Here is a 15,103-nt window from a genome sequence, read left to right on the forward strand (position 1 = left end):
AGAGAATAACGCTGCTGGCACACGTCACACTTTCATTTTCTGCTCACGGGATGGACGGGGTGCAGGCAGGAAACGCTGAAGTTAGCGACATCGGGGAAAACGAAGAGGACAGGTATCGCGCCCTCGCCTATGACACTGCTCTGAGCACTCTCGTCGCTGTCTTCGTGTACGTGGTGGTTAAAGTGAGCCTGGATGGCATCAGACAGTGGCGGGCCAGGATCTCGGTGCTCATCGTGGGGTCGGGTCCCGTGGGGTTGACTGCTGCGCTGGTCGCTGTCCGCTCCGGAAAGGTGCTGAAACTGACCGTGCTGGATGAGAGGTACCGCACCGCGCTGCTCTGCCGGCCCCAGCAGATCGCTCTGGACCCCCGCAGCGTCAAGTTTTTGCTGGGACTCGGAGTTGACTTTGATAACATGGAAGGATGCTGGCACAACGAGCATTTCTTTACCAGGATCGGCGTGTTTCAGGAGTACCTGCTCAGCATCCTGGAGCAGAAGAAGCAGAAGGTGGAGGTCAAAGTGCAACTGGGAACCAAGGTACAGCACACCGGATTAACCATCTGAATATACAATGTGCTCAAAAGTTGTATGGCTTCCTACAAAAACATCCTCATGAGCTATGCATCCTATGTTATACAACTCTCATTCCTTTCATACATTAATGATACTCAGAGCACTGATTTGGTAATAATGTGTGATTTGAGAGAGAGAGAGAGAGAGAGAGAGAGAGAGAGAGAGAGAGAGAGAGAGAGAGAGATTTAGAATAGCACACTCATCATGTAAAGACTGTAATGTCTCAAACCTGATCCTCCCTTAGTGGCAGCAGTCAAAGCACACAGACCAGTGTGTGTCTCTTCATCAGCAGGGGTCAGATTGCTCTCAGCTCTGATGGAGACAGAAATGTCTGTTCCTGTGTCCAATCAGGTGCCAAAGTTTCCCTTACAGCGAACCTGAACCAGGCAGCTGCCTACTGCTGAGCCCAGCACGCCTCTCTTTATTGACATTTAAAGAGCAATTCTTCTGGATCCTTTTACTGCACAGAAAACATGTTTTTCTGTCCAAAATTAGTTTCATGAATTAATCATTGTTAGTTATAACTTTTTAGTGTGATCAGTAATTTAAGTCTGTAGAGATAAACTTGTTAAATTATGTACACAATCCTTCTGTCCTCCCAAAGTTTATCCTCACACAACATTGTGTAATGTCAGAGTGAAAGCATGCTCATCAGTTGGAATAACTTGTTATGTAAGCTGACCTCAAACCTGAGGAGGATCCTGCCTACAGTTTGTAGGCCAGTGGTTAAAGACTGTAAAAAAAACTGAGTGGTAGTAAATCCAAACCCTGTCAGTGAAAGTAAAAATGCCATTAAAACTGATTTCAATATGAAAACCTTTTCCTTTTTATTATTCCTAAGTACATCATTGTGTACTTCTCTAATAGATTTTAAATCACTCACATTTTAGATGTCAATGTATCTTTGTTTTGATTACAAAGTTTGTTTATTTCTATTTCTATGGCTGTGGGCTTGATGCAAGACCACTTCAGTGAAAACAAATTCCCTGCAGGTCATTTACTTAGAACAAAGAAATAACCCAGTAACCTCAAACCTCGGACAGGAGCAGCTGGTGCTCATTGTGGGCAAACAGTTATGAAAAGTTCACTGAGTATTTGTGTCATGGCAGAAAACCAAGAGATGCGACTCCATTACAGCTCAGGTCAAACTACAGTGTCACTGTGTGTGCGTGTTGTGACTGTGCTTTAATTGCACAGTTTTCTACATCAAACAAGCATAACTGAAAGAGTTGTAGACTTGCGTAATGCACTTCCTCTCAGGCTCTGCCCTGCAGTGTCTCTTCTTCTTGACCCTGATGCTGTTCCTGTGAGCTGTGACTGCCCCCTTTGCTCCAGTGACTCAAAAACCTCTGGAGAAGGAAGACAAAAGGTCAAGATAGGTTTTGATGACGGAAAATGTCAGTTTCATTTGTAAGCACTGACAGGTTTGCCTTTTCATCTTGATTAAACAGCATGCTGTGTTATGAACAATTGTCAAAATCCAAATGTCAAAGAATGCAAAAGGCTTTTTAAAGTCTATTCTTTCAAAATGGAATAAAGATAGATCTCATAGGCTCTCAGACTGTACCTATGAACACTTGCTTTTAGGCTGTGTTTCCTAATCACCCTTCCTTGATCTTTTTTTCTGTGTAGCGTGGCACCTTGTGTTTTACAGCAGCATTACTCACAACTGAGTAATGAGTAATCTCTCCAAGGGATGCTCTGTCTTCCAGAAAAGCCCAACCTTTTGAGCCCATCTATTGGCTTGTGCTGGTTTAAAACTACCAAAGACATTATTTTCATAGATGAAGGGGGAATTGGTGGGCATGACAGAATCAATCACTTGTCGAAGCAAAGGTGAAAGCAATGCACAATGTAGATGCCTCACCGCTGTAGATAACCAATTTAAACATACTAACAACAACAGCTAGTTTTAGCTAGCTTATCATTCAAGATTTGTTGGTGGGGGGGGGGTTTTGCAAGTCAGGCTGAAATCAATCTATGAAGACAGCATCTTTAGCTACAGAAAAATGAGTTGAATGAGAGTTTGACCCAAATGGCAACCTCCAGTCTAAATGAGGTCTTTGTCTGTCTTCATTTTGGTCTTGTATAAAAGACTCTAATCAAAGTGATTTTAAATTTTCTAAACAAAATAAACTGGAAATCAACAAGTTTACAAACAGATTACAAACAGAATATTCGAAACCAGTCTTGAATAGGTTCAGAACAGGTGTCCGGATTAGGTTTATATTGGGTTCAGACAGTCTGGATTAGGTATGGATTGGGTTTGTACTGTCCTGATTAGGTCCAGATTAGGTTTGGACCAGACATCGGGATTAGGTTTGGACTGGGTTCGGACCTTCCGGATAAGATTTGGATTGGGTTCAGCCTGGACATCCAGATTAAGCTCCGATTGGATCAGGACGAGATGTCCGGATCAGGTCCAGATTGGTTCATACCGAATGTCTGGATTAGGCCTTTAGATCTGCTGTTTCCTGAGTGTCCACTTGAGGCTGGCTATGGAACTACTGGAAGTCACATATATACCAAGCCCAAAAAGCTGTTTTTACACCAGAATCAAACATTTTCACCGCCTGTTACAATAAATGTCTCCTGTCTGAATTTCTAATGTCACTATCAGCACTTTCAGCTCACATTGTTCAGGGGCTGGTTTTTTGGAGCAGATTTTTTTTTCTAACTTGGCAGTTGAAGCGATATTAAGATTGTAAGTTTTCCCAATCAAAGGCACAGCTCAGCCCACATGGCTGACGGGTGCTCTATGGTTGATAGTGTGGTGACTCAATGCCCGCCCCACTTTCAACATGGCCACACCAGCCGATTTGCTTCAGTAATCTTTTTCAGAATCAGACAGGTAATGTTAGGGACCCTACATCCATTTATCATATATTATATAGTCTGCCCTTGAAAATTCTGAAAACGTGTGATACTTTGTGTCCTGTGGGTGGGTTTCAGCATATAAACCTGTCAGCTGCAGCCCATCTGAGGCCAGATGTTGCCATGGTGATCATAGATTATACAAGTGCCATCAGAAAGTTGGTTAAGACTCTTGATTTCTAAGAAAATTTCCACTGGAGTCATGGTCTGAAACTGCTGCATTTCTGCCAAAATGGTAAGAGCTATCAGAAAAATGATTGAATGGTGAGAATTCCAAGACCTGAGGAAGCTGTCAATGTTAGTTTTATGTTTGTAGAGCCAGAAATGTGGCCAGGCCAAGAGATAAAAATGAGTGTTCCTCTGTTGATCTCTGAGACATTGGGAGTTGGTAAAGTTTGCCTGACTGTTGGCCCTTTTACGACTAAGGCCTCTGTCCATTTGCTCCAAAAACCGCTTTGACACAAGCAGTACAAGATTATTTCTGTTTGGTGCCTTATTTAAGTCTGTGGAGTGAAACATGGGTAATTGTTCCTAGTCTTCCCACTCTGAAGTTAAAGGGCCTCACTGTGAGCTTAGACTTTCTATCCAGTACACACAAATGCAAAAAACTTTTGGAGCCGAAAAACATTGTAACCTTTGAAGGGTCACTGTGAGGAAACTATGAATGAAATTTGAAACCAATTGGGGGAAGCCAAAAGATGGCTGAATGTTTTTAAGGTGGAATGAAGTTTCTTGGTGAAGGTATGACAGAATGAGAAAGGTTTGAATGAGGCTGAAAAATGCTCTGAAGAGTGAAAACTCTGAAACCTCCTCATTTTTGGGTGGGTAAAAATTGCGTTGAGTTATTGTAATATATTTTATCAATTTCATTTTTAACCATTCCTAGTTATAACGACAGCTTCACAAGCACAAGGTCTTGATTGTTTAAAACTCTTGAATGCTGTTGAAGTTAACACCTATTTGATAAAACATCTTCAGCCAAAACCTAAGTGAAGGGAAAAAAGTCATTACTCATATGTTGTCCCTCCCAGCTGTTGTCTGAGTAATTTTATAAGTATAAATATTTCATAATGTAAGTAAGAGTATTTTTCCTTGTTTCTGTCTTTTTCTCAGTTTACAGAGGAGTACCTGCGGAGGATCCCTCATAACAACTGGCCCCGTGTGATCGTGGTAGCTGATGGGTCGTGTGGAGACTCGTGCTCAGTCCTGGGGATCAGCTCTGACTACACTGTGGAGTCTTGTCATGCTTATGGAGCCAATGCTGCTATTGAGAGGCTTGACCAAAGACAGGTCAGGATACACACACACACACACACACACACACACACACACACACACACACACACACACACACACACACACACACACACACACACACACACACACACACACACACAAGCTGTATACGCAAACATTAACATCCACATACTGGCGGACATCTTCACTCATGCACACACATTGAGGAGATAAGCAACAGGTGTGTGTTTGTGTAGAGAATGACGGCTGTAGAAACAGGATATTGAAGGATATCAGAGCAAGGGAGACTTTATTTGGCCTCATAAAGCCACTTTGAGCCAACCGGGATGTGAGCCTGCCAATAGCAGCTGAACACAGTCACTGACTCTCATATAAGCAGGCAGATCTGTGTAGACTGTTGGCTCTCATCAGCATCAACAATGTTCCTGTTTTGATTTACTCATCGAGTTTGATAAGAGCGTCTGTTGTTCTGATGGATTCAGGTGATGGAGGGTGATAAAGCTTGAGTCAGACTCATTATGCCCTCCCTGCCAGAGGAATATGAATCAAGATTATTAAAACATCAGAGCCAATGTTTTTTTTTCGGTGCACCAAAGGTCACCTGACTTTATATAAGCAGATGGTTCTTCAAAAGATGACTCAGTGAGGCTACCAAGATGCCAACAAAAGAAAAAACACATGAATAGAGGACACTTTGATTGCGAAAGCACCTACGAAAGGTTTCATTTGTATTTGTCTGTAAAGCTTGAAGCTGCAGATTAATAAATAAAAATAGATGGCATTTTTATTTGAAAAGGTGTGTAAAAACAGTTCTTGTTTGCAGAAAATTGTTGCAGTGGAATAAAAAACCTTGAAAACAAGTATTAACTTAACATATAAACACCAACATGGTCTCCTTTCCTTTTATATGTAACCATACCCATTCCCACCACATTCTCTTTAGTGGCTGTGGTCTGCTTTTTATTGCCCGCTTTTCTTCCCGGCTGTTTCCTGTAGTGATTGAATTTACCTCCCAAGATATGACCTGCTCTGCCCAACCGTCCCCTCCCTCCTCTCCCCGTCGCAGCTCTGCTTCTTCACCGTCTCCCTCAGCTGTACTACACACTGTCTGCTCCCCTCTGGCTGGTTTATGTCACAGAGAGGAAAACTGATCAACTCTGGCTTTAGGGAAAATGTGGAGCCGTTGTGCAACTGATGTTCTTAATCTCCACTCAAGTGATGACACTTCACACAGAGATATGGCAGACAGGAAATGCACTGTCGTTTTACTTTGTTAGTTTTCTCTATTTAGGCATCATTATCTCACAGTCATCTTGTCAGAGCTGAAAAGAAAAAAAATGTTTGAAAACTATGACAGAAAAGAAGATTCCAAAGGTTAAGGATTCCAACCCCAGTGCAAAAGTTTGCAGATGTATTCAAGCTATTTTTGATGGGCTAACTTCTCTCCTTCACACACGACTCATGCAACAGATTCTAGGGATGGGCGATATTAGGAATTTGGTATCAAACCGATACCAAGTAAATACAGGGCTAGTATCGCTGATACCGATACTTTTTACATGAAATGTAATGATCATTGAATAATTTTGTGATTTTGCCTTGAGTTGGTTGATTATGATTATGGTTAAACACAGCACAAAGATTTAGGCAATATTTTTTTTTTCTTTTTTTTTCTTTTTAACTAACCACAACAACTGAACAACACTTTAACTGTATAGAAGTAATAAAATAATCATTCTACCATCACAATTTTAATGGGAAAAAAAATCACAAGTATAAGATAACAAAAAGTTCCCTTCCATTTGCACAGAGAAGCATCAGACAGAGGAAAGTAAAGTAAATTTCTGGATGACATAAGAGAAACTGCAGTATCGATCTCATCACGCTAGTATCAATCCAATACCAATACTCATCTTGGTATCGATACTATCAATATTTAGATCGATACGCCCACCCCTAACAGATACGCTGCAACAAATTTAAAAAAAAAATAAGCATGCTTTATTTGATGGTAAAGAAAACTAGCAGCCATTGTGAAGCCTAACTGCTGAATTCTGAACAAGTTAAAGTTGTCAGTGTAAAATAATTGATACTAAAAAAAAAAATTTAGGGATTCAATTGTTCTTTGTGACTTTTTTGCATATTATGATGTATGTGTTAAGAATTCAACCAATTAAGAGATGAAGTATTGAAAATGCTCTAACGGTAATCCTCACGTATTGATTGCATATTTTCTTATATGTTTTCCAAATCCCTTCTCTTAACTTCAGGTTCCCACTCCTGAGATCCGAGCCCACAGCCTCTACTTTGACCTCTCCGCTTACGGAGTAGAGGCCTTGCGAGAGCACCGAAACCCTGCCTCCAAACCTGGCTTCCACCTGAAGATCTACGGCACCTTCAGAAACCGCTACATGGCCCTCGTCTGTCGCACCTCTGACACCAAGATGGTCCGCTTCCTGAGGCACACGGCCAACTCCTCTGTAAGAGTCTGTCCCTTTTCATGAAACCTCACTCTGTTGTTGATGTGGCTTGAAGGTGTGAGGAACATGGAGCTATATTTCCACATGGAAGCAAAAAAAAAAAAAAAAAAAAAAATGCAACTGCTGCCTCCCTATTTATGCTTCACATCTCATTCAGCAAATGGCCTTTGATCGCACCATTGTTGGAGTGCATTAGTGGCTGGATTTCAGTGTGTGTGTGTGTGCGTGCAAGTGTTGAGGTCTGAGGGAGAGTGTGTTTGGCCAAGAGCATTGAAGGAAGAAATGGGGAAAGAGGGGGAGGAGAAAGAATTCACCCTTTGTGTGTGTGTGTGTGTGTGTGTGTGTGTGTGTGTGTGTGTGTGTGTGTGTGTGTGTGTGTGTGTGTGTGTGTGTGTGTGTGTGTGTGTGTGTGTGTGTGTGTGTGTGTATGTGTGTGTGTGTATGTGCGTGTGTGTGTGTAGAGGCCATCTGTACCCTGCTTTTACACGACAGTGAACAAACAGAGGGCAGATTTTTCACAACAGACTGTGGCTGCTTCAGTAACCGCTGGCTGTTCTTTTTTGTTGTTAAAATCCTCCATTTTTCATGTTAAGTAATTCTTTGACCACACACACACACACACACACACACACACACACACACACACACACACACACACACACACACACACACACACCATGTTTTGGAGTACACACATTACATAGCAAGACCATCCTTGAAGCACTTGTTGCTATGTGGGTGGCCATTCAGATCTGCGGTTACTTGGTAACAGATGACTCTGTAAGTATGGGTCGAAGGAAAATGAAGCAAGCAGAGAAAGATAGACATGGGATGGAGAGGGAGCTTGGAAAATGCACATCACTCTCTGCCTACAGGGATCAATAACAGAATAATACAAAAGGGCTGAAAATTTTCTCTAGTTCTAGTTTTAGGGCTCTGTCTTGGGGCCCCTACTCTTTATCATCTACCTCCTCCCACTTGGCAGTATTTTCCTTAAATTTGGTATCCACTTCCATCACTTTGTGGATGACACCTAGCTCTATCTGTCCAGTAAACCTGGAAACCCCTGTTTGTGTGTTGATTATATTTATTTCTATTGTGAGTGTCTCTTTTAAATTGTGCTTAATTAACTATAAAGTGGCCTTGAGTGTCAAGAAAGGCACTTTTAAATAAAATGTATTATTATTAGCAGTAGAAGTAGTAGTAGCAGTAGTATTGTATTAGTTATTATTATAGGCTGATTGTTTTTGTTCACACTGACCCACTTTTTGTAAAGGTAGAGGGTAGTTTTCTTTCCATTTTTACTGACTACTCAATGTTTAAGCTAAAGCAGTTGTAGAATCATACATTACGCATGTTTGCCTGTTTCATCCCCGTTATAAAGCAAAGTTGAAGTCTTTAAACATTTTACTTGTAATGTACTTACAACTCCTAATTTTATTGAGCATTTAAAATTTTTTACCTGTATGACTTTATGAGGAATATCTGACACTTGTCTTTTTTTTCTGCCCAGATTATGAAGAACATTTTCCACCAGTCCTTCAACGCCTATAAGACAGACATTGAACCTCGTCTCAGTGACGTGACACTGCATCACATGCAGTGTAGCCGCCGTCTCTTTGAGATCCAGCTATCGCACAGACGCATCAGCGCTGCCTACATCGAGGGCGACAACGTGGCAGTGACTGTGGAGGGGGAGGCAGCTCGTGTCCTCAACTTTGACACAGGTACATCTCTGTAGAAACAGAGAGCTGTTGGCAAGAGAAGACTATTGAAGAAGGAGGAGTATAATATTTCTGAGTGTGCAGTATGTTTGTTGTCACTGACTCATTACTCTATCCAATGACCTGATCTAGATCTGTCTTTGTTGTGCGCAGTGTTTATTTCTGTGCATCTGTTACCTGAAGTCAGTGACTTAAAGATGGTTTTGTTTCTTCCTGCAAAATGAGGATGATGTCTCTGTTTTGTCTTTTCTTCCCTCTCCAGGTTGTGGGGTGAATCTGGGCATGCGAGGTCTTGAGTCGATGGGGACTTTTATTTACCGTACAGCTACTGCTGTGGACCAGAATGATATCCTGGAGGCTTTGTCAGCCAAGATGCAGCACTCCAGAAAGGTGGCTGAGACCATCAAGCAGACAGGCCTGGCTGAATTCATGTATGAGTGAAGGAGGACAGCCTGATGGATGCATAAGGCCACCTGGTGGTGATGGACTGCTAGTGTTTACAACCCATGTTTACAATGAATCACCAGTCTGTTGTTGAAACAGACCTCTGATGATTCCACGTGAATGGAGCTGAATGAGTTTTCACTGAATGGATAATGGATGTATTCTTGTGACCAGAAGTCTTAGTGACAAACAAAGAGAGGGCGTATTTCTAAGGGAGAATAACAAAGCAACATGTAGTATTTTACATTTGAAGCTGTTAAGATTATCAAGTCGCAAACTCCTGCAGAAAGAGAAAATTGATGCCAGTCAATTTCAGAGAAAACTGTATGTGGATGAAGAAGAACACACTGCACTTTGGATTTTTCTGTCAAAAACTAAGAGTGCTGAGATAATTATTGTGAGAAGAGACTAGAATCAAGATGACTCAAATATCTGCAGGGACTAAGAGACTTGGTTTGAAATGATAGCCCACTGTGCTCTCTTCAATCACATCTGGGGTTATTTATGGAATGAGACAGTAAAGCCACGTCATCAGGTGCAGCTGAGAAATGTTTAAACCTTATGTCCAAGAATTTAGAGACATCTCTGAAATAACTGAAAAGTTTCAAGGTACAGTCTGCAGGAATTTTCTAAAGAAAAAAAAAGAGAATAAAACGTCTACTTTAAAAAGAATAATCCCTCTCAATTGTCACTTCTGGGCCTCCATTCAAGTGTGTTGGTGACTGTCTGACTCAAACTCTCCCCCCTAGCTTATGTTTTGCTGTTTTAGTTGTTTTGGGACGTTTCTGGGTGGAAAGTAAGTGTGGTTACATGAGCCAATCACAGCGTGCCAAGTGCACAAGTGACTTTGCACGTTGATAATCCTGAGCGGCTACAATAGTGGACGTAGCACGGAGTAAGAAAAACACAACCAAAGTGAAATGAAACGGGAATAGATAAAGCTTTTATACTTCAGGAGGTTGATGTTTGGCTCAACTTTCACACTCTTTTGGGCACTTGGAGAGTTGGGGGGGGGCTCCCTCCTGCTGCCCCCCTGTTTTTTATGTACTTCAAAATAAACTAAAAACAAATCACTGCTATGCTTCAAAATCCCTCAAAGCATTCAAATAAGGGATGGTTTTTTTTTTAAACCATAAAGGTAATGTTTGGCCCCTTAAATATTTAGCTACACCCCTGCATATGCGGCAAGTCTATGTGACGAACCTCCTGATCTGCACTGCTGCATGGGTTTGAAAGAGACGACATGGGTGGCAGTAGAGAGACCGAGCTGGATAACATCTGTCGGTGAAATTAGTGTCCATAGGTGATATTTTCACTTCATTTAAAGTTCAAATCAAGTTAAATTTGTAATCCATCTGGAACCACCAGCCAAAGGCAATTGTTAGGTAGGTCCGTAAATCACCAGCCAAAACTGTCTCTTACGTCTTGGAGTGTTAACCCCTTTTGGTAAGCTGATCAGTAGACACAACAGCATTATATGAAGCATCCATATTTCAAAAATATCTATTGATCATATCTATTGTCTAGTATCTATGTAAAATTAATGTGTATGAATCCTGAAGGAGACGGTTCAAGGAGCTTACAGTGACGATGAAATGAAATGAGGCACACATCACTTTAGTAGAGTGAGCAGATCATGGCCTGCCATCCTTGAGATCAGTGTCAGCGATCAGGCAGACAAACACCTTTTGAACCCAAATATCTCCACTGTACTGTGGATCTGTGTGATCTTATAAAGTTGTACATTAGAGTGCACCATTACTGTTAAAGTGGGTAAAAAATTACGGTGAAAATAGGAAGTCAGAACACAAGTGCTTGCGGGGCAGGTGATTGATATTTTTCATATGTTTGAATTATGGTCCTACGGTGAAATATTATACAAGGCATTTTAGTACGTTGGCCCTGAGAGCTCACAGCGCTGCAGCTTAAGAAAAGACAAAACACAAGAATCAAGAAAACATCTTCATCAACTTGACAACATGTGAGCAGCATTTTGAAAACAAGCTACAAACACCACAACACAACACATTAGTAAAATGCGCTGCAAATACACTTCAACACATCACAGCAGAAAAATGGTGGTGGTGGTGGTGGTGGTGGTGGTGGGGTGGGGTGGGGGGTGGGGGGTGGGGGGGTGGGGGGGGGGTGGGGGTTTATCCTAGCTGCCTTAATATGAATTTTAAAGCAGGGTCAGAAATTGATTTTAATCAGAATTTATTTTATTGGATACACTCACAACACCCTCACTAAGTGGTCAATGAAAATGTTATGTCAACAGCTTCACAGGATGCTGCATTAAATGTTTGATCAGTGTGTGCAGCTAAACTATTGAGATACTGTTGGACTTTTTGCAAATATTTTCCATAAAGACTGATATAAGGGGACACTGCCCTCTAGTGTTTGTGTTTGGGCATATCCACTACATCAGCTCAGCCTCAGTCTCTGAAGTTTTTATTTTTAATGGGACCATCTTAGTGTGAAATTGGAGGCATGATGTCTCTGTCTAATACTTTAATGAGGTTTTTTGATATATTTTACCTGAAACATGTCGATCTATCTCCCTGAACTTGAACTACATTGCTATATATGTATTGTATCACCTCACCATCAGAAGCAGCTGTCTAGCTCTGTCACTGTGTGCAGAACAACTTCAAGAAACTAATTAACATATTAGCTGAGCATAAAGTAGCCATACTTAAAATCTAAATATCAAATGGTTGAAAGTATGGTAGATGGGGTTTTTCAAAGTGAACATTTAAGTAAGTGCTAAAAACCTGAGCATGCAACACTTGAGAAAACACTAAATAGAGAGAGGTGTCACCCACTTATCTGCTTATTGAACTACAAGGATATATCTTGTTTTTTCATTTGTTGTGATAAAAAAACAGCTTGACAAATAACACAGGGTTTTAAATTCTTAAGTGAATTCAAAAAGATTCACACTTAGTGATAAATGTTTCACAGAATTTTTTCATTATCACATTATCACTATATTATTTCTCACTCCAAAAGTAATCACCTAAAATGAAAATATCAGCTGTAAGTGCACAGCAGAAGCGATCCATCTTTTTGTCTTTTTTTTTTTCTTTCCCCAAAAAAGAAAAAAGCTTGAGATGTTTCGTTTTAGTGTACTGTGTACTATGTTTCCTAAGTTTTTGGCTGTGGTTGTGGACAGAATTTGGCCATTGATATTCCAACACGTATGAATAAATGAAGAAATCACCAAACTAAAATCTCTCTCTCTCTCTCTCTCTCTCTCTCTCTCTCTCTCTATATATATATATATATATATATATATATATATATCTAAAAGCTAAAGGAAAAACTGTTATTTGGGAAAGTCAAAGTGGATGGGAAAGGTTGTTAACTCCCGTATCTTTATGGTAATTAACACAACAGCTTTAATCTCTCTCTGGATTTAAAAATTTGGCGTTAATATGTTTGACTTCTTAGCTGCACAGGCCTGGTTGCTAGGTGTCACCGTGTTGGCTATGGCTGCCTTTTGCAGCAGCTCTCTCTTATTTGTCCGTTTCTTGTATTTTTTTTTTTATTCTCTTTTTTGTAACCTTTGTATTTGGAGTGGATCATTAATTTTTATGGCTCATTTGTTGGTCATGGACACCAAACTTTTTGTGGCTTCAATGATATTTTTACTTTTTTTGCTCCTGTGTTTTTCTGGAGATCCTACATGTAACCATGGCCACATTGTTTACATGTGTGCTCAGCTGTTAGCAGTCTATAGCATGTCAATGCTAACTGGTGTAAAGCCTGATGTCTTCCCACAAGGTGAGAAGAAGGAGGTGAGGACGATGTGCTAGTTCTCAGGTGTGAGACATGGACCTGTCCTTACATCAGTTGTTATTGGGAACATAAGATCTATCTACAATAAGATGGAAAAGCTAGCTGTGCCAACCCAGCAACAGAGGGGATACCAGAGGGCAGAGTAGCATCATGCTATTCACAGACATGGCTAACGGAGCTAACATTAGACACCAATGCCACATTGGAAGAGCTTCACCCCCTGTGAGCAGAGAGGATCCAGGAGACAGAGATGGAGCATGACTGAAGAAGCTCAGTCCTGGACCCTGTGGAGGTGGAGGCTGGCTGAGCTGGAGAATGATGGACAAGCTGTCATCATCTATTTTCTTATGGACCTTTTTGCATTTTCTTACTTTTGTTTACTTGATTGCTGCTGTGACTTCAATTTTGTTGTACTTGTTACAGTGTCGATAAGGTTCTATTCTATTCTATTCTATTCTATTCTATTCTATTCTATTCTATTCTATTCTATTCTATTCTATTCTATACAAAGAAAGTAAACATCCAGCCTGATACTGTCCCATGGTCTAATGCTAGTGAAACTTGGTGTAGTCACAGCTCAAATATTTTTCCAACACTGATATATTGATAGTGTCCAAAATGATGACAAATGTTGAGCCAGAGACTCTAAATTTCCAGAGACAGAACTATTAACATTCCCCGTACCCCCCACCTCCTTCCAGTCTCACAGACTTCAGGCTCTCCCTCTTAAAGCCACTCGCTCTGTCTAATTAAAAACATTCATCTGCTTGCCGTGCCCTCCAAGGTCAATAGTCTGGACCTCTGAACCGGCCCCTGCTGTAGCACAAGGCCTTTCATTAGATTAAACACAATAATGAGAAAATCTTTTATCTTTGCATATAATTAAAGCTGTGATGAAGGACAACTTAATCAATGATGTGGACTGACAAGTTGGTAAGCGAATTAGAGCTGCCAGTGGGGGCTTGGCTGAGATCAATGAGTAATGTTAAGCAGAGAGTGGATGGGCTGTAGTCACAGGAAAAGTTATGTGTCAGTCAAAAATATTTCTGCTTGTGACTGAGATTCAGCTGAATTACTGTTGTGTTAGTCAGAGGGAATACAATCTGGTACACAGTAATGTTTACAAACATTTTATCAAAAAGAAATTTTGAATTTTTTCAACATTTTTTTGTCAGAGTTCTTTTTTTCTCTATTGCCCACAAGAACCATCAGTGCTTTATTTCAGTTTTATGATTTTTTAGGACATGTAACTAAAAAGTAACCCAGCTGGGATATCTTATTAACAAGCAAAATCCTGCCACAGGGGGGCAGTATTGTTCTTTAAAACACCTACTGGTACCTCCAGTAGCAGAAGCTGTGGGGCCAAAAAACAAGAAGAGGAGTTGAAGAAAGTGTAGACGGGATGCATGCAGACTGTAAAGCTGCTATGTTTGGTTAAACATTCATAAAACATATCCTTATATTTTAATAGATTAAGAGTCTAGGTGGATACGACTGATTAAACTGACACAGCTGCTTCAAAAATCCATTTACCTTTGATGACAGGAATTCTCCTTAAAAGACAAGAATAAAAGTTATAATCAGTGTGAGTGCAGAAATAGCGTCATTTATAACCTGTTTTCAAGCTCACTTAGATTATCGCTGAAGGTAAAGGGAGGGAGTAAAAATTGTGTAGCCTTGGTTTCCTCCTGGACATGTGAGTTTGTGTTTGAGGAGATGAGGAAAGATGTGAGCACGGCCTCGTATTGACGAGCCTTCACTTGCTGTCTGACATACAGACAGGAAGTCACTGTCACATGACTGAGGTATCGGCACCTTGTCCACTTGCACAGAGGACCTCTTATGTATGCTGCCAGCACAAATACAGGCCAAGTCATTCACACACAAAGACAGAGAAGAGAGAAACAAAGACACAGAAATCCAGAGAATAGAGTTCAGGTCTCACTGGTGA

At 40.8% G+C, this 15,103-nt stretch overlaps 1 protein-coding gene across 1 annotated transcript; it reads left to right on the top strand.

Moving 5' to 3' along the window:
• LOC141796743 (uncharacterized) lies at window positions 1–11,416 on the top strand. The gene is made up of 5 exons (XM_074678001.1): window positions 1–536; window positions 4,560–4,736; window positions 6,974–7,183; window positions 8,697–8,910; window positions 9,170–11,416. The coding sequence occupies exons 1-5, from the start codon at window positions 51–53 to the stop codon at window positions 9,346–9,348; spliced, it is 1,266 nt and encodes a 421-aa protein (XP_074534102.1). The 5' UTR covers window positions 1–50; the 3' UTR covers window positions 9,349–11,416.
• The last annotated feature ends 3,687 nt before the right edge of the window (window positions 11,417–15,103 follow it).

This window comes from Halichoeres trimaculatus, unplaced genomic scaffold (genome assembly GCF_033239565.1).
Source record: "Halichoeres trimaculatus isolate MK-OKI-2021-1 unplaced genomic scaffold, fHalTri1.1 fHalTri1_scaffold_10, whole genome shotgun sequence".
Classification (NCBI taxonomy): Eukaryota; Metazoa; Chordata; class Actinopteri; order Labriformes; family Labridae; genus Halichoeres; species Halichoeres trimaculatus.